The sequence below is a fragment of the Anguilla anguilla genome, chromosome 18, assembly GCF_013347855.1.
Source record: "Anguilla anguilla isolate fAngAng1 chromosome 18, fAngAng1.pri, whole genome shotgun sequence".
Classification (NCBI taxonomy): Eukaryota; Metazoa; Chordata; class Actinopteri; order Anguilliformes; family Anguillidae; genus Anguilla; species Anguilla anguilla.
This window is the reverse complement of record NC_049218.1, coordinates 21,534,719-21,561,295: the sequence shown is the minus strand read 5'-3', so window position 1 is coordinate 21,561,295 and position 26,577 is coordinate 21,534,719. Positions and strand designations below refer to the sequence as shown.

The 26,577-nt window shown below is 44.8% G+C and overlaps 1 protein-coding gene and 1 long non-coding RNA gene across 3 annotated transcripts; one reads left to right on the top strand and one right to left on the bottom strand.

Moving 5' to 3' along the window:
- Positions 1-4,672: 4,672 nt before the first annotated feature.
- On the bottom strand, positions 4,673-7,970 carry LOC118217880. The gene is made up of 3 exons (XR_004763329.1): positions 7,661-7,970; positions 7,349-7,560; positions 4,673-4,840 (listed from the first exon to the last, which is right to left on the bottom strand). It is a non-coding gene; the product is annotated as an uncharacterized LOC118217880 (long non-coding RNA).
- A 365-nt stretch (positions 7,971-8,335) lies between these two features.
- Positions 8,336-21,400, top strand: b3gnt2b (UDP-GlcNAc:betaGal beta-1,3-N-acetylglucosaminyltransferase 2b). Of its 2 annotated transcripts, none has more exons than XM_035400042.1 (4): positions 8,336-8,701; positions 16,118-16,195; positions 17,282-18,511; positions 18,549-21,400. In XM_035400042.1, exon 3 carries the CDS (start codon positions 17,300-17,302, stop codon positions 18,503-18,505), a length of 1,206 nt encoding a protein of 401 aa, XP_035255933.1. In that variant the 5' UTR covers positions 8,336-8,701; positions 16,118-16,195; positions 17,282-17,299; the 3' UTR covers positions 18,506-18,511; positions 18,549-21,400. The 2 variants fall into 2 exon arrangements, with proteins under 2 accessions (XP_035255933.1, XP_035255931.1); XM_035400040.1 differs by having other exon boundaries at positions 17,282-18,518; positions 18,556-21,400.
- Positions 21,401-26,577: the final 5,177 nt, after the last annotated feature.

Sequence of the window (26,577 nt, the reverse complement as noted above, 5' to 3'; positions counted from 1 at the left end):
CTCTTCCACATCTAAATAGAATAACATGGCGCAGAAAGTCATAGATTGAAAAGTAAAGCTTTTGTCAATGGGAGTAGAAGCTTTACTTCTCAATCTATGACTTTCTGTGCTATGTTAGGGGAGCAAAAGATTGATATATTGTGACTGGAAACAACTTTTAAAGGCTCTGTGATCCTCCTGTGAAGTAGGGATGAAACATTCCTTGAAACAGTCCACAGTTCCTTAACTTTGAATAATGCACAGCGATAATTATTACAAATGTATTATCAAAACCGGGAATTCTATAAGCCCAAATGATGAATTTCACTGCTTTTTTCTCATTCAGTCCTTTTCAGACAACACGCTTTCTTTTCTTAGTTTGTGTGTCCCATGTGTCTTATTTTCCACTGGGTTCCCAGACATGTTTCCCAGAGCCTTTCCTCAGGTCAGCTGACACAATGGGGACCGAGCCACAGGTCCCCTCAGACAGTAAACACTGCTGCCGGTTGCCAAGGAATACTGCCTGTGAATTCCGCACCATAAACATCGCAGCCGTACCCCGGTGACTTCTACCTCCGACAGCCCTTTATTCAGGCAGAGCAGCCCTGCTGTGTGAGACAGACCCTTTGCGGAATGGCACACGAATGAAAGCTATCTTTCTCTTGTCTTGTTTTTTTCGAAGGTTTCACAGCAATGACACAGGGGTCCCCAGAAACACTCACTCAATGTTTATTTATTTTTGAAACGACGCTGTGAAAGGGCTGACATGTTCGGTGTACAGCTGCGAAATTTCAACTTAAACTTTATATGTTCAGTGGTATCTTCCCCACATAAATAAATTCCACCTTAAGCCTTATTTGTTCAGATGTGCCAGCCCCATATAAAGTTTATAATTGCTATTTGTGGATTGATTTTTTTAAATACTCCCTGGGTGCAAGAATAGGAATGTTCACTTTGCCTGTACCCGGGTGTGTGTGCACTGTTTGTGTGTGTGAGAAAGGAAACCCATCTCATTTCTTCTAGATGAGTGACATTTCCTATCCCTCTGGAGCAAACAGGCCTGAATGCCAGTGCAGACATTTCTTTCTTTTTTATGACAAATCCTCCTCTCAGGATCCAGCCTGGTGCAATGCTGAAGCATGTGAAGGTCAGACCAGGGAAGGAAGAATAGTATAATGGGTAAGGAGCTGGTCTTGTATCCTAAAGGAAGACACCCCCCTACCCCCCTCCTCCTCCATCATTTACAGCCTCCTGAGAAATGGATATCCGGCCACATACCTCATAAATACCAGTTTCCACAGAATGTGAGTCAGGGCCATTTTCAACCATCCCTGGGGGGGGGCAGGGGGGGGATTGTTATGGTAAGTCTTAGCTTCTCAGCCCCAGTGATGGAGGTCCACAGCTAGCACAGTCCTTCATTTTGACCAAATTACCTGGAAGCCCAATTGCATTACAGCCTTCTTGGCTGGTCGTGGAGGAGCCCTGCTGTTTCAGGCTGCTTGTAGGTGGCTTTATCATAGGGTGTGCTCTCCGGGCTGTAATTCTCTTTGTGTTGCTGTGTGTCCAGTTCCTGATGCCCCACTCATATCTTACTCATTACATTGTCCTGTCTCTGTCTCATAGATCTAAAACAGCCTGAACATTGTCAGCTACTCAGAGCTAGAGTGAGTCACGCTCACAGGACTCCCTAAATGTATTCTCATATATAGCACTTAAAACTGGGGACACCTTCACAAGCCATAAAATTTCTTTTTAAAGTTTTTGATTAATTTCCATATTTTCATAATGTATTAATCTACAAAATATGTAGGTATACTTACAGGCAACATTTTTCTAACCTTCAGAACAAAATGTCTATTCAGGTTTATTTTTGAGGAAATGAGACAGGGTTTCTTCACACACACACACACACACACATGCAGACACACACACACACCTTATTAGCTAAAACCACATGCATTAGGACACTGTTAACAGAACAGCAGCATTGCATCACTGTGCATCCACCTAACTGCAAACGTAATCTCCTGGAAGACAATGACATTATAAACATCACATGACAAAGAAGGCCTACTTTCTAACTCTAAGAAAGTTTTTTTACACCTTTAAATTAAATAATAAATGTGAACTTCATTATTTCCCAGCCTCCAGTGCTTCCTGCTGATGCAACAGCCAGCAGGTTTTCCGGAAGGCTACAGCATCACTGCTGGTGTATGCATTTCCTCATTTGTTTCTTTGAACAATGTACGTGTTGTAAGGCTCTGCTTCTGGAATTTGGCCTTTATTCTGGGCAGGTTTTTTTTTTTTTTTAAATGAGAGTCACTTTCATGCTATAAAGGATGGTGGGACACTATTGTTACACCAGAGTTTCACCTGGACTTGAAATTATGAAAATTACGACATATTTATAATGTTTCAGAAATATTTCCTGTTGTTTGTTGGCTTATGAATATGGAAAATCTGGTATCAAGCATTTAAACCCAACAAAACCACATTATGAGGAAATACATGTGTTCATTTTGGGAAAATGATTAATTAAGTGCATTAACTTACGCATAATGTGCCCTATTTGTTCCTGTTGCATATTGTGCTAATGAAACTACGGCTTATCATTACTTTTAGTCAATTAAAGAAGGCCTGCTAAAAAAAACTGCCATCCTATCCATTTTCTCTTCTAGACATTCATCAAAACATGCTCTATCTATTAACAACACCGAGGAAGCAGGAGTCGGGGATCATAACCTGCAGTGCTGACAAAAAAAAGAGTTTGAGAGTCTTTTATAAGACAGGGTCACACAGCATATGGCATCAATGGGACATCAGTGTCATCTTCTCCATCTGTCTGCGATCATACCATCTCATCGTGTGAAGACAGAACCAAAGAGTTACCAGAACTACTGATAATAATCAGCATTAAGTATTAAAGTATCTCTGGTATATGTTTAATCTCATAAAAAACATGTTTTCAACGTACAAAAATGCCAATATGGTAAGATTACAAAACACAGGGCCAAGTGACTTGAAAGAATTGAGGAAATATTGGGTAGCATTGCTTTGGAATACATGTTATTAAATTTCGGTGAGGCAAGATAGCCTATATTGTTTGTAGTACCGCAACTTGGCGTCATTTTGATATCAATACTTTTAATGGCAGGCCTGGATTTTGGCAGTCTGAATGAATTAGTTATTGACGGTGTATGTATTGTATGTGTGAGTAACTTGGCATTTTTGTACGTTGAAAACGTGTTTTTTATGAGATATCATTTCTTTTTGCAAAGCGTTTTATTACGAGAGTGAGAAATGCGAAGTGACCCTGTAAGAAACGGTTGTGGATTATGGCTATCCTTGTGTGAATTTGTACAGTCTGATGAACAGGGCGAGGTAACATGAATGTAGAAACGTGGCGTTTGCTGATAAGAAGGTTTTGTACGGTAGCCAAGTGAAGAAATATAGTTAGTAGAAATGGCACAGCGGTGAACTGGTGTAACTTTTTAATAAAAGGAATACATTTGCCGTCATGAAATGCATATGGGTGGTCGTGAGTGAGTTTTGGTAAAGCAAATATAAGCGTAAGAAAACGTTAGTGTAAAAGAGGAAATTATCTGCCTGAGGGCGAGTGGGGATTCAAGCCTCAAACCGGAGGTTTACCAGTCTGTGACTTTGTTAGTGCAGCACCATGCCATAGCGATGCAATGCGTGAAATATTAGTAAACCTGCCGGTGGTTTTAAAAAACACAGGCCAGTAAGCACAGAAGAGCTCCCGTTGAATCCATATGGCTTAGCAATATTGTAGCCAGTTAATAACTGAACGTACAGACGGTAAGTCATAATGCATATGGCTTAGCAATATTGTAGCCGGTTAATAACTGAACTGTGAACGGCGGGTAGATATGGTGCAAAAGCAATAATTGATAAGTAGGCTAGTAGACAATTATTAGTGAGGGTTGAAGCAGGTTAAAGAAATGTGTTCCTAGCTGGGCTTGAACCTACGACCCCGTGTCCCCAAGCCTGTAACCTTGCCCACTAGGCCACAGGCAGACTAGCTGTTTAAACTGGAAATGTTTCAGAGTAAAAATGTATGGGCATTTTGCGTGTGTATGCGCGTTTTTGATTGGGTCGTGTAGGTGCAGATTTGGCTGGTGTCAGTGAAATGTCCAATGGGGAGACATGTTGTTAGTGGGATAGGCGGCAGGAAAAATAAGAATGAGAAGAAGAAGAAGAAGAAAGAGAAGAAGAAGAAGAAGAAGAAGGAGAAAACGCAAAATCCCCTTAGTTTGGGGCTTTATTGTGTGGACATGTGAAGTTGTTTATGAATTCTGTCTGTTGAAATGGGGTCAGAATGTACAGAATTTAATGTTTCTGTGGCTGTTGTGGTTATTTCTGTGGGGAACCCTGAAAAGTGCCAAACTCTCGGTGCTGTATAGGTATGGGGCATGCCCCCGCCAAGGCGTAACTTGGCGGGATGGCATACCTGCCATCCCAATCACCATAATGTGCTGCTAGTTGATCACAAAAGCACCTCATTTCCAACTGTATGGCTCGCTGGCGGAGTTCTCACAAGCATGTTCCAGTCTGGAGGCGAGAGGTGAGGACAGAAAGCCCAGGAGACAGACAGGAAGTGTGCATTCTCCAAGGACTGGGGACAGAGGGGGACGGGGGGGGGGGCGGGGGGACGGGGGGGGGGGGGTGGTGTTTATGAGCAGGATGCGGATATAACCCAGGGATTCAGGGGTGGAGCTGTGCAGGGCTGGATGTGGTCTCCATGCTGCAGCCATTCTGGAAGTTCTGCCAGCGTAGACCCATGCTGGTCAGAGATCAGGAGCTGCAGGACTTTGCTCTGGTGCTTCCATTAAAAACAGAGCTATGGAGGAAGAACACGCAGGTGCTTTAGCATCTCAGCTCGTCTCATTTGCATATGTAGAAATGTAGATTTGATGCATGAGAATGAGTGGATGTTTTATAAAACCACAATGCAAGTCAGGAAGGAATGGAATGCCTGGTGCTTTTTTGCTAGCTCACATCTACAGGCCACAGTCACACATTCTCGGCTCTTGGTCTATGTGACCTTGTGTCACAACCCCAAAGCCAAATGCAGCGCATTCTTAATACAGCCTCGGTTCTGCACTCGCAAAATACATATGTTAAAAGCGACACATACCATGTCGTTTTTTAACACACCTTCATGTCTAGTTAAGGACAACAAATTCTGTTACTTAATACATAGTCTGTGTTCAAAAAAAGGCTCCCCTTGTAACATAAATTGTATATTTGTAACAAAAGTAGAAACTTTGACACAAAATATGTTGAAAGCATGTTTGGAGCTGGCCAATGTGTATTTTTATTACCTGAATGCGGTTAACTGTTAGGCCCGCATGACCATAATTTCCAGGCCAAAGACACCTCATTGACAAACAATACAGAACATTAAAACTGACCATGCACTCTTTTAAATATTTGCATTTTCCTTTTCCAGAAGACCGCATAGGGGCATAAGTAAAGGATGAGTGGTTGCAACAGATGCCGCACATCAGATAACAAAATGAGCAATGCGCTGCACTGACCGCGTTTCCAGGCAACAGGTGGAGCCACGCCTACCAGGCTGTTTTCTGCAGCGCAGCAATATGACACGCGCGTTTGTTAAGTGCCATGGAGGCCTGTCACTTAATCATGAACCATCCACCTGCAGATCTGTCTTTTTAACCTTATTATGGTTCCATCTGCTCTCTCAGTTGTGTTCTCTGTTGTCCGAGCTGATGCAGATTGCAAAATGCACCTATAGGGCTGTTTGTTGAGGAAATTAAAACATGATGGAAAAGTGGATGGATGCTCCAAACTATTACAATTCACCTTTGCAATGGTCATTCATTTGGTGTGTCTGGGATACCTTAAGTCACACATTTCCTGGGGAGACAAACACTTTTTTTCCAAAGAAAACAAATATTTATTTTCATTCATACATGCTAATTGTTCATTTCAAAGAAATTGAATAGTACTATTTTTCAGAGAACAGCCCAGGGTGTCCATTTAACACTGTGAATACAAACCTGCGTAAGGATCGATCTTTTGCAAAAGATCTTTCAGTGTGAGTACATATTTAGCTCACACATCCTTAAGTCCATTGGTTGAGTGTTATCTTATTTTGTCAGGGGACCTTTCCATTTTGGACCTTTGGTGACCCACAGATGAATGAGTACTCATTGTGAAGTAAAACACAAACATACAGTCAGCAGTAGAGCTGTGCTCGGGTTGTATGCTCCCAGCTGACCCGATGGCTTCCTTCGTCCTTGACCTGTTCTCCCTCATCTTCCTGACCTACCTCAGTACAAGTCAGGGCAAAATGGTGACCGGGCATCCTGTTCTGTACATTTACATTTACAATTCCTCTGTTGATCTGAGGTACGTTGTGAAAAAAGTGGAAGAGTAATACAATGGGACATTAATACGAACAGAGCAAAGGTGGGAATGAACAATTCAGTCAGTTTACACTTCTACAGCTCTACAACCACATACATCCTTCCCCTTCAGCAAATGTGTACTTTATCCGTGAGTCTGTGATTGACAGCTGCAAGTAGACTGCTTGGGATATTAAAGAGAGAAAAACAAACAGGATGCTACTGGCCCATATCTCGCAGATGGACCGTTTTACCTTTACAATTCTTTAATGCCATTGATCGTTGATTCCCTGAGCACTGATGTCACAAACCATTTAACTTTACCGCTGATGCTATATTAAATTGAGACTGCATCAATACCTTTCTGGCATACCCTATCCTAAGTATAGGTGCCAACTGTACTGAGTAAAGAACACATACTTTACTCGACATAGCTCAGTAGGTAAGAGCGGTTGTCTAGCAGTCGGAGGGTTGCCAGTTCAATCCCCTACCCTGGGCATGTCGAAGTGTCCCTGAGCAAGACACCTAACCCCTAATTGCTCTGGTGAATGCGAGGCATCAATTGTAAAGCGCTTTGGATAAAAGCGCTATATAAATGCAGTCCATTTACCATTACCATTAAAGGAGAAAAAAGAGCAAACAAAAAATATATAATATGATTCAATACTTCCGTTGATGCACAATTTTTGAGTAAAGGCTCTGAGTGAATGTTGACTATGTCGACCATCAGTTTAAAATAATTTAAATAAACAAATTCACTGCTTTTGCAAAACGAGGGCCACAGGCTGAGCACAGCTGGCATCCTTCCCAGCATACGCAATCACAGATAGCCATGGTGTTACACGGAGTCAAGTGGGAGACTTGTTATAATGGAAAATCCCAACACCGTGCCAGACAGGAAGGCAAGCGTAACTTTACCGTACCTCGCAATAACGTCAGCCATGCGGGTCTAGTAACACCACAAACAGGATACTTACCACCAGGGTTACCATGCTATGACCCTTCAAATAATACATCAGGTGCCCATGCGCTGATGCTATCGTGGGTGGAACCTCAGCTCAGTTCTGCTAATCCATCTACATCTTGTCCACAAACCCATTGTTCTCATCATTCACGTCACTCGTCAGAGTGAGATGAAGTTACCCAGTTAAAGACACGGAGGAGCAGCCTTTGATGCGCCTTACTGAGACTGAAAGAAATAAATAAATACATTTTAAAAGTAAATAAATAAATAGCAGGTTCTGCAAATGTAGGCTATGAATTGTAAGCTAAAAAAAATCGCAGCCTACCGCCTTAGTAGACACTGTTGTAGGGAGGGTGAGAAAGATCAGACATGATTGCCTTTATCTCCTAGCGTGTATGTTCTTTTTTTATGTAGGTTAGGCTAGGCTGTGTCCCTCGTGGTCTTCTGTTCCACTTGTCACAGACCAGATCCACTCTTTCTAATGAGTTTTGTTTTGTAATGGTGAGTAGGCTAAGCAAAACCAGTCAAAACATGCTGAAAGTTAGGACAAATTGAATAAAGACCGCTTGCAGGACTGATTGTCCGGTAAAGCAATACAGGGTAACTTGGACTTTATTTGTCCCGGGCAGCAGATACACGGTAGCAGATACACGGTTCTGTTTCGAGAGGAGGACCCAGGTTTTCTCGTTTGAAAATTACAAACTGAACACACAGCGATGAGTCGCGATCGTACAAGTTGAACTGAGGTTACTTCGAGTCAGGATTCTGCACTCATGTTTGAACTTCTGAAGCCGAGTAACGTCAACAAACAAACAGAGAACAATGCCAAAACTCTATTAAATAACGGTATGCACTGTTTAAATATCGCAAATGCTCACTTTCCAAATGCCTCACCGGTTCGGCAGCAAGTTTAAAATTAGCACAGCGAATTAGGCGACACAAACACTCCGCCCTTTTTAGGTGAATTTATAAACTAGGCTACGTCAGTAGGAGTGGTTGGTGGTTTTCTCTGTCATGATACAATCACTGAACAGAAACCATAGCCTTTTGGCAGTAGGCTAGTTATCGCACTTCGGCCGGACTTGGTGCAGAATAGTCCTTCTAACTCCCAAGGTATTTAATAGGCTGTATGGAAAACGCGTGACTGTGGGCCAGTCAATCTGTGGAAAACAGGGATGTTTTCTTTGATGAGGTTGTACTTTGCTTGGAACTAAGCGGACCATCACAAGTGGCGTCTTACAATCAGTTCGCCACTGTGGAAAATACAACAACTTAGCTGACCTGTAGTTTGGAGTCAACTTGCGGTGAAAGGATGAGAAGTCTCTGAAAAAGACGGACTGAGTCTGATTCTGAATTCAAAGGAAAGGTAGATAATCGTTTCGTTGAAAAACGTCTGTTTTCCTTAGCGAACGTTTTATTCGCGTTCGAGTAGGCTAACCGAGTAGACATAAATATCTCCTGGTCATAGTTAAAAAAGCCCGCTTTTGGTATCACGATTTTAGCTCAAGATGTGCTGTAGATCTAGCTAATGTCTGCCAGGTTTATAATTGTTACAACAACGAAGTAGGAAAGTTAAAGGTTGTAGCTTGCGAATTTAATAAAAACCGACAAGATTAGGAAAAGCTTTTGATGTTAATGCGTTTAAGGTGGATAAGCAAACGTATGAACTTCTCTAACGTTGAATTGCTAGGTTCATTTAACGCCAGTCGCAACAAGGTTAGGCGATGATTGCGAACGGGATGATTAAAGCTAACTTTGTGAACTTCGAAGCTGGACAGATTTCGACTGTGATGTTCATAGCCAAATTCTTAAAGCATTCGATCCTACCTAAAGCACTATTAATCATTTTAATTAGTTATAGCTACCGGTACCGTTAGGCCTAAGTTATACTTATAGATGATGTGTCCAACACCCAATACGGTTAGGAAGCGAAGCGCGTGCGATAACGTTAAGTGGATTGTGCGGTCAGCATGCTCACTTGTGCAGAAACTAAAGCGAGCATTAATGCATTTTCGATGGTGTTATTTCCTGTGTACATGCTTTGGTGAATAGGAGGCGGTCATGTTTTTCTTCTTTTAGATAGCGAGACCAAGCGTATCTCCTCCTCCGGCTGTGAAATCATTTAGCCAGATTTCTATAGAGTTATGAAACTGTATCTATTGTGTCCGTTTAGTGAGCTGTATTGTAGCGTGAAGCAAAATAATTTCCCCTTAACGGAATTGTTCACTTAAGGGTTTTGATATTTCAATTTAAGTCAGTTTTAAATTGGCCACGAGTTTTTGTGTGCAGTAGGCTAAATTATATTTTAGATATTTGCAGAAGTTTTTCACAACCTGCAGGCAGTGCAATGGCTTGCATCGGGCCATTCAGTGTTGAGCAAGCTGCTTTGGCGTTACATAATTAAGTATATTTTCTAGCTTTAGACCATGCATACCTGAATTCCCTGATACCAACCACTGTAAAGGCAAAAGATCATTAGCACGTTTGTAGCATCTGAAGTATCCTTAATTGCGCAGGAAAAATGTGTGGCACAGCTGAAAGCATAATAGAACTGAAATAATATTTTTATACTGCATTTTTGTCTTAGAACGTTATTTTAAATTTGCTCCAGGGTTTGTCTCCTTGTGGCTTTTGGTCTCATCAGTGTGAAGTTAAAGCTATTAACATATTGACCCCTAGATATCAAATCAAAAGGGTGGTTGGGGGGTTTTAGAGTCTTACACTCCTGATTACTCTTGTTTGATTACTGTTATCTGAGTACTCTTGTTTTCATATTGTGGTTTGGTAGTGGGACGCTCTTCATTTTAAAGATGTTTGGTGATGAATACCAGGTTGAATTGCATCATAATCCTTTTACTGCATATAACATGTCACTGTAAGCATATTTGAATTGACAGTCTGAAGCACTTTTCATTGCTAAGATGTTTTGTTAAGCTACTACAAAACTTTAATCAAATATCAACTATACTGACATTACACTTGGAGGACATCACTGTCCATGCTGATATGATTAATGTTGTTTGAATCCCTAGCGGGTCCACAGTGTTACACTCTGTGTCATGCAAGTTCTGTGTCTGGGTTTAAGTGACTACATGCTCCAGTCACAGCAGTTGCTCCCAGCAGAGGAACATGGTTATCATACTTCAGTGCAGCTCCTAATCTCCTACAACTCCCATGATACATCGAACATCTCAGGTTATAAGAAAACAGTTTTTTTCTTCAGTAGGCAGAACACATTTTAGTGTTAACACTTTTTAGAAGTGAAAGGATTCTTCAGAGTTAGTGCAACCTGGGTGGTGATTCGTTTTATTCATCACACAGCACTTAACGATAGTCATGTGCATCGGGTGAAGGCACTGCTAAAGGATATGACACAACTTCCTCTCCAAGTCACATTTCCTTTCTGTCTGGTGTTCGATGTTCCACTGTCTTCAAATGAGGTGTGTGAGAATGTGTGCTTTCCGTTAGGTCATAAACTTGCATACTTAATTCCGCAATAAGAATTTTGCTTGGTGTGCTTAGTGAAGCTTGATCTTAATGAGCTTTTTCAGAACTCCACAGCAAACATCAATAACGTCTTAATCTACCTTCATTGTTTTGACCGTTTAGCAATTTAAGGAAATGTAGCTGTTGCAATAACTCATGCAGTACTGAACATTTTGTCATTACTGAATTAAAGACACAAAGCAATACTTTTTCAATTTGAAGGAGAGCCAAAGTTTGAGCTGTGATGCTTGTCCTCTTTTCTCTGAGCTTGTGGTGCTAAAACGCCTGCTTATTCTGGCTGTTCCTCTCAAACCGTTGTTTTCCAAAGTGCTCTGGCCACATCGAAGCAAGGCCTGCTTCTTGGTGGCATTTAAAATGTAGCTATGTTCAGGATCCCCATTCCTTTGAAGAGAAAACATTTGTTTACAGTCTTAAAATGGCCTCTCTGGCCTTTAGCATGATCGAGCCATGCAGATTGTAAAATCGCATCGTTTCGACTGTGAATCACATTTAATTTATTTATTTATGTATTTTGCTGGCGTGAGCTGGATTGTAATGGTATGAGATGCAGGAGGCAGGCAGGTGTGTATAGGGATGGATACGGCTCTCTGCTGGTGGCTGTCTGGCCTCACACTAACTCATGAGAGACGGAGGGGCTCATAGCCCTATGGGATTTGTAGTTCTGTTGCCCGGCTTAAAGCCGCTCTATTTCTGGGGTTGTGCATGTGCAGGTGTTTGCCTAGAGGGTTAGTATACCTGGTGTCAAAAAAAGAGAGAGAAGCTTCTGACTGAATTTGAAGAGTTTCATGAAATTGTCCTTCCGCTGATCTCTGTGAGCTCCATTAGCCATGACACTGGAAGGGACAGTGTCACATGGCCTCATGTAGCTGGGACAACAGCAGACATGAAACCCGTTGTCCAAACAGTGTGTATAGTGTGTACACTTGGGTGTCTTAAAGGCTTCCAGATAGATGCCATACATATTGCAGGCTTAGGCTATATTGTGTTAAAATCATATAACCCACTTGTTGGGGTTTCTGACCAGTTTCCCATACAATTCATTTACTAGGGCGGCCCACCCAAAAAGGCAGTAAGTGAGGGTGCTGAGAGAGAGGCTGTAGGCCCATCTGTGAGTGAGGAGAGACAGAGAGAAAGGGTGTGTAGTGGAGGAGAGGAGACGGAGAGAAAGGGTGTGTAGTGGAGGAGAGGAGACAGAGAGAAAGGGTGTGTAGTGGAGGAGAGGAGACAGAGATAGGCACAAGTGTGCCACTGCCTGAAACTGGTGAGGGTTTTCATACACAGCACAGTTGCCAGGAATGTGAACTCTGTCTGGACAGCAAAATTTAATAACCTGTTAATAGTTACCATACAATTTCATAAACAGGACAAACAATCCTCAGAAGTCCATTAAAATTTTTTTTTTTTTTTTTTGAAGGGAGTTGGCCATCGCAGACTGAAGCTCTCTGGGAAAGGAAAGCGAGTGCTTGCTCATATTCAGACTTTCTTTGCTTTGATGAATGTTTGAACATGTACTTAGACGAATGTTTAAACACGTACTTTCTTTTTTGCAAAGGGAACTTTTATTTGCACAGTCTGGGGTCGGCCCACAGGGTAGCAGGCAGTTAGCTGTAGCCTCTCCTTTCAGAGGAGGGAAGGTTTTCGGTCACTGCCTTGTCTCCATCTTACTCCCCAAGAGAGCGCTGGACTGTGCAGTGAACGCATGCGTCTACAAATGAGTTTTTTTTTGTGGGGCCGGGGGGAATCAGGGATAAAAGTTGATTTAAAAGATCCGTTTTCCATAACCTGATCATGAAGAGCTTTCTGCCCTTGATTTATCCTGATCTCGTTTTAAATCAGAATGTTGTTCATGGATCTTGAGTTCAACAACATGCTTCCTGTTGTTCGGAGATCCCTGTCAGAATCCTCGTGATTTTCAGTCATCGCGAGTCTCGCTCTTTTTCGAGTCTCGCTCTTTTCCGCGTGCGTTCACTTAAGGCGCAGTCTCGCTCCAGTCAGGTCTGCGAAACGCTGTGGCATCACCGCGGCGACGCCCTAGCGTTGAGGGAGAAGCCCCAACCCGGTCCACGTGGTCGCTCGGCAGATCGGAACGCACTTGAACAGCTACGCTGCGCGACCACAACATCGCTTCCAAGTTCTGCGTAATGATGGGGGCCTCCTGGGAACTCCTCGCCACAGCACGCTTCGCGTAGCGCTCGGGTCGCTGTGAGCCGCGCGCACGAGCGGGAACGGAGCGCTACCGCTAGCTCGGTAACGAGCGCTACGGCTCTTCCTGGAGAAACTTCTAGCTTCTGATGGGCCCCCCCCCCCCCCCCCGACCACAGCGAACCAGTCGGAGCCCGGAAGCGAGTGACGAAAAAGGCATCTCCCCCATTTGAGCCCTCCAGGGGCCTGTCCCGCCATGACCGGAGAGTGAGAGCGCTCCATGCGCAGGCCTTTTATAGCCGGATAAGGCTGTTTACGCTCCCGTGGGCCTTTCTCATTCACTGTCAAACACGTGAGGTGAAATGTAGCTCCAGCTGCTTCCAGGGCGGTCCAGGCTGGATGTGTTAAGATCTCATTCACATGCTCCAAACCTTTGTGAACCCACAGCCCACTTCAGTGGAAGTGCATTGTCTTGTTTTTGTTTTTGAGTTTTTCTCTTTAAGTAATGAGAGGACGTTCCCGTTTTGCGGTCTGCAGTGAAGCGTTGGGCGTGAGTTAAGGAGACGAGGCCGGCCTTGCTGACCGCGTGCCGCGGCCCCTGAGCTCGCAGAATACCGGCCGGCCGGCGCTGACCCTCGAGTGTGCGCCGTGAGAGAGAGAATTCACCACACGCTGTTCCACAGCCCTCCTGATAGCACGTTCTTGGTTGCAATTTGTTTCGCCTCTCGTTCAGTTGAAAGATTGCCCTTTGAAAGCTTGAACAGGCTAACAGGCTGGCTCCTGCATGCCTTTTTTCTCCTCCCTGACTTGTATGATAGAATATGGGGCAGTGCAGTCACTCTTACTGTCGGGGGGAAATGGCAGTTGGTTCACCCAGCTGTGCTGTGCTGCCTTGTTGCAGTACAGGCAGACTCTCTTCTCTGGAAGCTGGGAGCCACCTGTGCCTCTCTAGTGTTTCCACTGTACAGCACAGTCTGTGGTTTCACTTCCTGTGCTTGTGGGTTCTGTTGTCGTACATCTTGTGCAGTCTTAAATTCTGAACATTTAATTGAGATTTTATCGGGTGGGACAGGGATGTTCTCTCTACTGTTATGGGGCACTAGGGTTGACAGAGCAGTGCTACTCTACTTCAGGTCCTGTGGGCCACAGTTTCTTTCCTTGCTTCAGGAAGTGAGCTCATTGGTGAAATCAGGTGGTGTACCGCACGGGTGGAGCAAACACCTGCAGATACTACGGCCTGCTGGTCCTGGTTCTGAGTAGCCCTGGAGCAGAGAGCTGGAGTAGCACTCCAAACAGACGGTACGCAGACGGTTGACCAATGGCCACTTGCTGCCTCAACCAGGCCAGATGAAACCCGAGCATCAAAGATGTGTGCTCTGCCAAAAAAAGATCTGAACCCCCAAACGCACTGTGAATCCTGGGTGTTTCCTCTCCCGGGCACATTTAACACACTGCCTGCCCCTGAACAAGCGCGCTGTTCCTAGTCGCCGTGGCGACCAAGCGCATTCTGCATCTTTGCCAGTCGCTCCCTTTTCCTTTATGCGGCAGTTCAAGAAAAACGCGCAGATGTTGATCCGTACATTTCAGCCTGACACACTCTTGGTAATGTAATGAATTAATCTACTCCGCTCTCGGTAGTCTGGCTTAGGTGTGGGCCTGCGCGTCGCCATGCAAGCGTCTCAGAATGTAGCACTCCTAGCTTTCTCCGGGGATGCAGGGTGGGGTGCGGCGGGGGGCCTGTGGTGTTAGCACACAGCTTTGTGTGTTAATCATTAACGTTGAGGGCAATGCTCCGGGGTTCCTGCAGCGACGGAAACCGCTTATGTTCCTCTCAGGAAGGGCCCGCCTCACCCCCATACTGCCTCCCAATGGATGGAGGAAAGGCCCTCTCTCCCTTCAAACTCAGTCCTCTCTGCATAGGGCGATTCACTCATGCACTCCCTCAGGGTAAACATTTGCTAAATGAATAATGTTGACACTACTGCTTTTCCTCTACTCCCAACATTGGAAAATTCAGTAGCACTGTGTACACACACACACACACACACACACACACACACACACACTTTGGTAAAGCAAATCGATTGTATTGATGAGATTAAGAGAGGTTTTTATTGTTTGACCTGAGCAGGGAAAATATTTTTCTTTTAGTCGTCCTCAAAGAACGTGCGGTTTAAATCTGTACAGTATTGTCAACAGAGGTGGAAAATCCCGGTTCAGAAAGTAAAATGACTCTGCAGTATGTTGTTTCAGTCACCTGGATTTGCAAATTGGCACAGTTCCTCAGTCAGGAGGTAGAATTAGTGAAATCAGCTGCCTGAGTTTGTTGGTGAAAGAAACGCATGGCAGGACTTTTACCTTCTGACCCCTGGACCTTCCACCTCTGCTTGTCAAGACCTTCCCTCTGTTGTTGTTTCAAATTTTTGTTGATGCTTGAAAAACGTTTTTAAAAGAGGCCGTCTCACAGCTGTTTTGCTGTCGTCTCATTGGTGTTTTGTCCCTAACGGTGGAATGACGGCGCTCTCGTGATGAAACATGGAATCATGGAACCATTTCCGTATTATTGTGCATGAAATAATTGAGAAGTGCACTAATGCTGTCCCACATCAGGAGTCTTGCTTGATCTGCACTTGTAGAATTAGTGTTTTTTGTTGTTTTTTTTTCGCCTGGGAGCTGGATAAATCTGCATTTGCATAAGCCTCTTGCATGCTCAGTTGAACCTGCTTCTTTAGCAGATTTCAGGGTTGCGCGGAGTGCTCAGTGGAACAGTCCGGCCTGTGTTTGTTTTAATCGGGACATTGCCTCACCCCTCGACAGGCCGTTCTGTTCCCGTATGGGTCCCCACTCCCCCACCCAGGTTACCTCAGAGGTCAGTCCAAGGGCATGTTATTAACTTTTCCAGCATCCTTCACCTCCTCCTCCCAGCATGCTTTGCTTCAGCTCGGCGCTGGTGACCAAGGTCGGCAAACAGTGGGGTTTGACCCCTGCCCGCCGCCAGTCAGAGGTGGCTTGGGGGCGGGGGCTCTTTCTGGGGGTGACGGGACGCGAGAGACGCGCGTGTGTGATTAGGGCGTTTGCGTGCGCGTTGCCGGAGGCGTCTGGAAGGCGTGCTGATGCGGGTGTGTGTCCCCAGGTTCGATGGGGTAAGGCCCAGGAGCACCCAGCCAGAGGGGAATCCACGGGACAGCACCCGCCCCTTTTCTGATCACAGGTAAGAGAGCCCGCCCCCCGCGAAAGTGGAGAGGGACAGGGCGAGCCTTCTGCGACCAGGCCGCGTGAGACCGTCACCCAGGAGACACCGTCCAAGTTTTGGAGTGGCTAAACTCTCAATGTGGGAGTGGCTTATCTACGCCCTGAGTGTTGGGTACCGCATGGACTAGATTGAGTGGCAGAAGTGTTGTTGAACGTCTGGGTTAGGTTTTCGTCAGTGTAGCAGAGACAGCATTTGCACTTACTGTAAGGAAAACGTGAAGTCTGCCTGTTTGAGATGGGAATGTGCACGTGCTGACTTTGCCTACAGCACAGAATCAGTGGGCAAAGAAACGAAAACTTCCAAAGTCACATCTTCTGTTTTGTGCTTTTCAGCAGAGCCAGAGATGGTCTCCTGATTTAGGATGGTATAAATCTCAGACAAACTGAGAGAGAGGGACAGCAAGGGAGAGTCTTGCATGGAAAATATGAAGCAGAGTTGCTAAGAGGGAACGATAACCAAACAAGGTGGGGAGGAGGGGGGAGGGGGTGGTGAAATGGAGAGGGAGGTAATTGGGCATCTTTGAAGGGACGGATGGGAGGAAAGGATTGAATTATATAGAATAAAATTACAGAAACAGGAAGGCAGATAAACAGTGGTCAAGCCGTGTTGGTTACCAAAGCATTATTGCAGAGGGATGTTTATATTTATTCAACAGGCCACTGCAGGCCCTTGTGTTAATGAGGTTATTTTTCTACAGAGAAATGTCATTTCTGTACATCATGGTACACACTGTATTGTCTGACAGACCGTATCATTGATGCAATGTATCGTGACAATTTGTGATTCTCTTTTTTGGAAAAATCATCATATGACTGTGTTTCATCATATGAGGGTTGTGTTTGTAACTGGGTCAACTTATGATCTCTCTTTGGTAGGCTACTGTAGATGAGATGAAGTGAAAGTGAAAGTGAAATTTAATGTTGTATAAATTTTGTATTGTATGGAGTGAGCTGAAGCAGAGGATCAGAAGCTGTTGGCTCCTAATCGTCCCTCTCTCACGGCTTTGCTTCTCTCCTCCTCTTCCTCCCCTTCCTCCGGCGTCAGGCGGAGAGAAGCACAGAGATGAGCGCGTCCTGGAGGAGGCTGAAGGTGCTGGGGGCGATGATGATGGTCAACCTCTTCATCTACGTGATGGTGGAGGTGTCGCGGAGCGGCGGGCGGGAGCCGGGCGGGTCCAAGGTGCGGGTGCCCAGCAAGCGGTTCTGGACCCGGAACCCGTCCAGCGAGGCGTACTGGAACCGCGAGCAGCAGAGGCTGGACCGGGTCCACAACCCCATCCTGGGGGGGGAGAACGGCTCCAGCGTCGCCCTGCCCATCTGGCCCGGCTGGACCAACGCCACCGACGAGCTGGCCTCCTGCGACCCGGACCCGGCCGTGGCCCGGCTGGTCAAGGACTACAACTCCCTACCTGCCCGCTTCAAAGACTTCCTGCTCTACATGAGGTGCAGGTCCTACCCCCTGCTGGTGGACCAGCCGCACCTGTGCAAGGACCAGCCTTTCCTGCTCCTGGTGGTCAAGTCCCTGGCCCCGCACTTCGACCGGAGGCAGGCTATCCGGGAGTCGTGGGGCCGGGCGGGGCGCGTGGCCAACCGGACGGTCGCCACGGTGTTCCTGCTGGGCAACGCGGCGGCGGCGGACCACCACCCCGACCTGTCGGAGATGCTCCGCTACGAGACCTCGCGGCACCAGGACATCCTCCAGTGGGACTACAGGGACTCCTTCTTCAACCTGACCGTCAAAGAGGTGCTCTTCCTGGACTGGCTGGAGCTGCGCTGCCCCAACGCCAGCTTCGTCTTCAAGGGTGACGACGACGTCTTCGTCAACACCCCCCGCGTGCTGGACTTCCTGGGCGGCCTGGCCCCGGCTAAGGTCAGGGACCTGTTCGTGGGGGACGTGATCACCAACGCCGGGCCGCACCGGGACAAGAAGCTCAAGTACTTCATCCCGGAGAGCCTGTACGTGGGCCAGTACCCCCCCTACGCCGGGGGCGGCGGCTTCCTGTACTCCGGGGACCTGGCGCTCCGCCTGCGGAACGCCAGCCGCCATGTGGCGCTGTACCCCATCGACGACGTCTACACGGGCATGTGCCTGAGGAAGCTGGGCCTGGCGCCGGAGAAGCACAAGGGCTTCAGGACCTTCGACATCGAGCAGAAGTACAGGAGCAACCCCTGCGCCTACAAGGGCCTGGTGCTGGTCCACAGCCGGACCCCCCAGGAGATGATCAAGATCTGGGGTTGGCTCAGCGACCCCGAGCTCAACTGTCAGTGAAGGGCCCCCACGTAAATGGACTATGGTAAATGGTAAATTTCGTCCCACGTCCCACGTCTTTCAGGCGCGTGGTCGCCGGACGGTAACCTTAGATACGGGCAGCTGGATTATCGTTATTTTTGTTACAGTTACAATACTGCCTTTGTCCTCTTATTGTTCCAAGGCTGAACCGCGGCGTGAGCTGACAGGACCTTTTCACTGAAAGTTTCTGTCGTTTAACGTGTCAAAGGCATACCCGACTCCACCGCCCAATTCCCCAGTAATGCAAAACCGTTTTTAAAAATCGAGATTTATTCTTTGAGATTGGCTTTCACATTATTTATCTATCTTTGTTATCTTTCATAGTCTTCTTTCATGTTTCATATCTCCGTTTTAGGATCTGCTATTGAATGTTGTTGCTATGTTACGTAGATGTTGGCGTGGTAAAATTTACTTGGCTGGAATGTGGCAAGAAATCTTGAGTATAAATTTGCCAGTTCTGGGACACCACCCAACACGCAGTGTTACATTTGCACCAAACCAAGAAGCTTCTAGATGATTGTGAAGACGTCCTTCAGCTGTAATAGTGATTTCTTAGTGTGTTTTATGCCACAACCTTAATGATCTACAAGAACAGGGTCCAATGAAAGGTGGGTGTGACGACGGTGGTGTGGCCGTATGAAATAAAATGGAGATTATGTGGCCCGTAATAACACATTCTGGACCTTTCTGTTTTGTGTTGCATTGGTGTGAACCATGGCCATACTCCTAAGGCTGCTACTGGAAAAGTGATGCTTGGGTCTTAACAAGGTCAGTGTTGACTGCAGTGCCTTTTCACCATTTCAGTATTCAAACGGTCCCCAGTCGCGTACGAAGACACGGCTGAATTTAACGCTGCGCGTTCATAAGCACTGATACTAGTGGAGCGCACAGGATTTATGAGTGATGCTGCCAATGTGCACATCAGCGCTATTTCAAAAATTAGTTACGGAAGTTGACAGTTAGCATATTTAATGTTCCGATTTTGGAATGTTAGGACCGTTTTGACCGTTGCCATGGATGGGGGTTTTGTTTACCTGATATCCTTCACAGTGAACTGGTTCTCGTCTCTTTAGAAATGCACTTAGCGTGTATGACCTTTCGCGGGAGATCTGGATCAGTATTCTGGTCTTTGAGCCGTGGCCTTCTCTTTCAGTACGTTTTTTTCGCTGTGGCAGTAGGTTTGGAAATCACTTTTTTCACGCGTATGACCCTGTATGACACCTGCTGGACGGGTGCAGAACTACACCTTAATAGTTTAAATATTATATATTTTTTCCCCGCAGACAGGCGATGATTGTTCTGTACACTGGAGCTGTCACTCAGGATCTGATGCTCAGACTCCTCAGACTTCTCTGTAGGACGTGCTTCAAGAGCGAGCCCTGTTCGCGCTGAATAGAACCGAGCAGGTCTTTGGTATTTCCTGAGCATGTGCTGTCGTGATGTTTTAATACTGTATGTCATATTTAAAAACCTACCAGCGTAAAACCAAAAAATTAAAGGCCGTAGTGGTTCTGCCTGCGTAGGGCAAATGTTTACATGTGGAAAGAAATATTTAAGATATTAGTGTGTGCATATTAAAATGAAACAAGTGTAGTCTGTGTAGTACAGATGTTATTTGTGAAGTGAAATGCGAACTGCTGACTTGAGTTTTCTCTCTGTTCTAAAATTCCATGAAATACATAGCCATACATCCCATATTCTGACTGTAGCTTGCTGTTGGAAATGTTTTAATGAGATTTATTCAGAACGGTACCAGAATTTGAGACTTTTAATGTGGTATGGTCTAGGAATTGAAAAATGTAGCAACTTTGGCCTGTTAAATTATTATTTCTTTTTTTGGAAATCGTTGTGAAGTCGTCCGCCCTGGTTTTTGTCTGTGAAATGAATTGTGATGCTTTAAAATGCAAAGTGGCGAAGTGGACTAAAATGGCAGTATTTGCTCACACTCTGTGAGTTTTGTTTTTATTTTAAGAGGTTATTACTTACCATTCTTGACAGCAGATGTCTGTTCTTTTTGACCGCACTTTTTGCATTCTCGCGGCACTCTGTAAATATAAATTCTATAAATGCTCTTCTATATTGAGAGACACTCGTAAGCCATAAACGTACTCCCGTGCATTCTGTATGAGCTGTGTATCTGCCTGTTCTACGCTATTGGCCAATCAATCCTGTGAATGACCAAGGCTCACTCTGTATGCTGTATGCATTGTTGCGTATTCCGTATCGATTTTGCTGCAAAGGGAAAAACAAGATTAAGGGAATGCGTTCTGTTTTCTGCGTTCTGCAGTGAAAGTGCACGAACGATCGTGTTTCCAGAACTCATTTGTCTGACGGAGAGGACGTTCTGGGGTTAATGATTTCCCGGAAACTACGGAGACCTCGTAACGTCCGTTTGTGCCTTTTTAAACAGTGCTTCATGGGCCTGCGGTCTCTTGGTTGAGAGACATGTCTGTGTTGACTCAGTGTATATATATATTTTTAGATCGTACACTTGAACTGAAACCTTTCACTAAAACACAGATCAGGTTTTTTTTGTTAGCCTATCGTGCTTTCCTTCCCTCACAGTTCAAATCTGAAGGTGACATTTTGACTCCTCCTGGCTCCGTGCTGTCAGTTTAGCCCATATGAACCTGTCTGTGGTATTCATAGTCTGAATGAGTTATTTATTTTGATCTAGGCCTGATGAGGTTACTGTGTTTGTGTCGAATTCACTACCTAGAAGTGCCTGCTTGCGATTTAGCTTGGCTCTGCGCAAGCCCCCTCAATGTACAATTAGTCACGCGAGAGAATGTTTGTCATTTTGATATTTGTTTGTGCCTTTTCAGTGATTTTGATTAATGATTTGTAAATAAAGTCTATTTTGTTGTTTTGTGATGCAGTGTTGAAATGGGTGCTTTTTTCATTTGTAAACAGTTTTGCATGTGATGGTGTTCAGTCTTACACAAACACAACACACAAATGCAGACAAACAACATCACTTTAATTTTGTTTTAACTTGGAGTACATTACAAGCTTTCAGTGTGGAGCCTTTGCGGAAGAAACAGGGTGCACATTTCCACACGTGGAAGTTTATAACCTACTGGAGGGAAAATGACAACTTTGCATGCCAAAGTTATAATTTTTTGCTACATTAGTTAAGAAAAATGAAAAGCATATTAATAATGCTTTTATTTTAATTTTACCCTTTGTCAGTACAACAGACATGAAAGTAACAAAAAAATAGGACACTTTGAGTTTGAGACCTACAAACTTTGTGTTTGTTCTTCTGTCTTTTCTCTTAGAAATGTGAATGAGTGGGCATTCTTGGTGTGTGTACCTATCTGTCTTGCTGTTCTGGGGGAATTGACTCTGGAGATCATTCAGGTGCTTGGCATGTTGGTGTTCACAGTATGAAAGCACCAGTGATTGATTTACTACTTCCTGTTCCTTTCCCCTCCCCCCCCTCAGCGGCAGCAGGTCACTGGCTCCTGGCGCTGTCTGCTTAGTGTCCTGCATGGGTTGGGCTTCAGACCCATGTACCCTGAAGAGCACTGAGTGCACTGTACTACTGGCACCACCAGGGGGCAGAATGACTGCAAGGACAATCCCAGCAGCAGCTGATGGGGTACCAGCACCCCCACTCGCCCAACACATACATATACACACACACCCCTATTTGATGATAATGGGAGGGTGAAGACAGCCTTCTTAAATACAGAGCTTACATTGGGTAGAGGATTGTTTTAGAATATGTCTGTAGCATAGAAGGGTAGATTCTTCACTATTCAGTTTTTTAAAAGAATTTAAAATCCTTGAGTACTTAAAATGTTAAAATTCCATAGCGGTTTGATTTATATATAAAAATAATAATTAGCCCATTGATAAATTGATTTACTGATCTACTTATTTTATTAAACCAAATTTAGAGAAACAAATTTTCTTCAATTCAGTTCTATCATTTCAACCCATTTGAACTATTTTCATAGTTCAATACACAGGTGTGGGTGTATAAAATGGCTGTATTTGAATACATTTTAGATTTGAACACCAGCCAAACTTTCCTTCATGCAAATTTTAGGCTCCTAATATTTCCAGATTATTTAAATGATACATTTTTTCACCGCCAGGGGGCATTTTGTACCTCCAACTCATTTGATTTAAAAACACATTTTAAATTCAGTTTAGCGTGGCACTTTCCTGTCGGAATTTAGAGCACATGCATGTGTAAGAGTCTTAATAGAATAAGTGTGTGTAGCAGGAAGAGTAGGATCTCTACAGTAAAACAGTGATCTGGAGCAGTTAGCGACTGGAAGAGTTGCACTTTTTACTTTTCTCAATATAAGGACCCAACAGGGAATTCAAGTCCAAAAGGGTTCGCCCAACTACCCTCTCGTTCCATCTCAACAGCATCACGCCATTACGACCTTTCATTTCCGTCTTCTGCAACTCCAGATAATCAACTGCTTTAAACAAAGCGATGAAGCGTAACTTTAGTGAAGTATTGTTACCTACTTGTTAGTTTCAGGAATTAACACAATTAGAAGGTGTCAAATGAAACTAAATAATATCACGGTTTAATGGGTTTTTCTGCTTTCAGTTCTTCGGTTTCTTTGTTTTTTGATTTTGTCCTTGCACAGCATGGGGTTGTGTTTGATTAATGCAGCGCTAAATCCTGTCTAGTTGCACGATCTTGTCCGATGGGGCACAATCCTCAACTGAGAGTCCACCAAGCCGGCAGCCTCCACTGAGCCTCATCCCTGCTGCGTCTGCCGAGAGTCCTGCCCGGGACAGGGTGAGGGAAGTGCGCAGAGAGGGTCGCGATTCACCGTCTCCCAAGGCAACGCTGTGGCTCCGCCTCTGCCCCGAACACCGCTGTGTTCCAAGGAAAGTTCAGGGGCTCTGACCTCCCCCCCCCCCCCCTTCCAACCATTAAACAGCTGGGTGTGAGGAAATGCCTGTCACCAGGAGCAGTCCAGTCTGTCTGTCTGTCTGTCTGTCTGTCTGTCTGTCTGTCTGTCTGTCTGTCTGTCTGTCTGTCTGTGCACGTCGGTCACCTGTCCTGTTGAAATGGGGCATTTTTTATATTCTGTGGGCTGTCAGGTAATAGCTTTTCTGCTTGTCAACTTCACTTGTGAATAGTTTCCTTTAGAGTGCAGTGTATTCCAGGTTTTAAAGTGTAACTCGCTGAAAGTCTCTTGTTTTGATGTGGTATTCCTGATCTTACTATTCAGTAAGTGAGACATTTTTTAAGCAAAAAAGCACCAGAGAAAGCGTAATTATCTTCCATAGAAAATGAATTATTAAATGAATGTAATTGTTTATATACTTTAAAGGTTTAGTTGAATGAAGAAAAGCAGTGTTGCTGCTTCCAGTCCTCCAGAATTTTATCTAAGAACAAAGCACATTGAACTTCAAATTCCTCTCAATAACACACAAAATATCTTATCACAAAAAATACATTATCACAAAGATTATATCTACAAATTAGCTAACATACACTGAGCCTATATATACATGAGAAAGTAGAAATAATGTCACAATGAAGCCTTTCAGAGCAAATATGTGGAGAGGTGGATAATGGGATTTTAAGAGGCTTAGGAAGCCAAAAATCCTATTAGTGTCTGTTCTTATTTGTGACAGCAAATGAAAGACTGCAATATTGAACGGCAAAGACAAAATTTGGTGCTTAAAGTTATTTTAAAATGCCCGAATCCCTTTCCAGTGTGTGACCCGACGGTGCTTAAGGGAACTGGCTGATGTTCTAACATTACATAGCCGTACTTAATGGCATGCAGTTTACCACGATTTGGGCGGAACATTGCGGAGTCGTTGCCCTTTGTCAGGACTTTGTGGTTCATCCAGATTTCATCATGGAGGCCTGCGGTGATCACGGAGGCGCAGTCTGCTCCCTGCAGCCGAACCCGGTCTCTGGCGCTCTCTGCAGCCCCCTGTCCCCCTGGGCCTCGGGGAGTTAGGAGAGCGGTTGCCATGGATACAGACTTACGGGGATGCGGACACCTCTGGCCCAGTTAGACTCGGAGATGAGCAGCCCTTCTCCACCGACTCCTCTATAGGTGAACAGACTGTGAAGTGATCTAGAGGCCTTTCTCCTGATCTGCCCTAAGTGTAGGTCAGCTGTGGGTACGATAGCTATGATATCAGATTGGTTTTGAAGCCGTATTCTCCTGGATTCAGTCCAGGAAATTCATTTTTGTCCCCTGTAGGGGACATTCATCTTTGATCTTAATCTCAAGAACAAAATGTTCTACCATGCTGAGACCGACACTACAAGGGACATTCAAAAAAAGTAAAGGAGTATATGAATCATACAGAATGTGACAGGTTTATCCTGTGTACAACATTAATATTGACCAAAAAGTCTTTTTTCAAAGTTGACTCCAAATGATGGCCTAAATCATCATCAGTAGGATGCATTTGAAGGTGAACAAATTGTTTTCCTTCCAGTTTATATGTCTGTTTATTTAAAACGCAAACTAGACAAACCCAAAGTTTGATCTAGGTCAGGGATACTCAAATCCGGCCTTTGTGCCAGTAGTATTGCTGGTTAAATTTTCTACCTAAGCGTTATATGCTGAGAAACTACAAAAACCAGCTGATGCTGCGGCTCTCCAGGATCTGGAAAGAAGATCACTGTCATACACGTATATGACCTAGCGCTGCTTAGTGGCCTCCTCTGGTTCAGTTATGCACTGAAAATCTGGGGCAAAACTCACATTAACCTCAGTCTGTTTCAGCTTGTTTATTCTTGTTCAGAGCAATTTGTTTCTGAGATTATTTTAAGGCAAAAACAAGGAGGTAGGTTTTCTGTTCAAAACAGGTTTGGAATTCCAGTGTCCAGAACCGTCCTCATTGGATAACAAATGATCTTTAACGGATGGATATGCTTGATCAAATCCGCAATACATAAAAGTGTTTGTTGGTGTTTTCATGCATGGGACTATAGTCGATTCTTCATTATTTGGGGTCACGCTCCGCTGCCCCCGCAGTCCGTCAGTGTCTTACTGAGATGAAAGTCTGGCCGTGTCACATTCTTTCCCCGAGGCCTGTCAGATGGCACTGAGGGGGCGGAGTCAAGCCCTGTGTGAGCCCTGCAGTCATAATTAAGCCATAACTGGGGGGAGTGCAATGTCTCTAAATGACAGTCACTGATTGGTCAGCGTCCTTGTGTGCCAGGACGCTTAAGGACAGGACAGGAAGGGGTGGAGACTGGCAATATAATACTGAATGTCTCTAAATCCGTCTAGTCTGGCACAGGGATGGGCGGGGAAGTGGGAGAGGAAACAGGAAGCAGAACCGCATGTGGGCACAGCAGGCATCAGGAAATAAGTTCATAAAATGAGCTTAAATCAAATTTACGAGGATATTAAATCATGATCCTATGTCCCTCTGTCCCGTTGCCTTAGGGGACTGCGCACTGCGGACTGGGGTTTGGGGACTGGGCTGTGCTGTGCTGAGCTGGACGGGTTCCAGGTCACATGTTCCAAAGAAAGGCGAGGCACCATTCCTGTTCTGCTGTGGTCACTGACCCATTGTCCTATAGGGACAATGGTGGAGTAGCTTCTGCATGGCATGAGCTGATTACTTATATATTTCCACCAGAATCCATAGCCTTAAAGTTGGTGCCATTGATTTTGTCTCACTCTATGGATTTTCTATTGTCAGCTATGTGCCCCAGTATTTCACCCACACTCACGCTGGCATACTGAGCTGTGAGTGGTACTGCCCCTTCCCATCTTCAAACAGTAATTACACCACACACTCCAGCCTGGCCTCTCTGTTCTGTGTCCCCTCTCCATGAACCTAGATGGTGGTGCTTATACTACAGTGTTTTACATGAATGCGCTGCTTCAAGGCACTTTGGCAGATGGCTGAAAGCATCTGCCAAATGATTAAATTGTAAATTGCATTTCGATTGTATATATGTAAATCAGATCAGAAAAATGCTTCACACTTCAAATTATCTTAAGCAATGTGGCCTCTAAATTGTCATATTGCAACTAGCTTTTTATGGGATTTGTCAGATTAGTCTGATTTCTTTAGAACCACTTGAC

Bases quoted from the DNA above. Each gene is read 5' to 3' on its own strand.
- b3gnt2b (XM_035400042.1), top strand. From the start codon at position 17,300: ATGAGCGCGTCCTGGAGGAGGCTGAAGGTGCTGGGGGCGATGATGATG.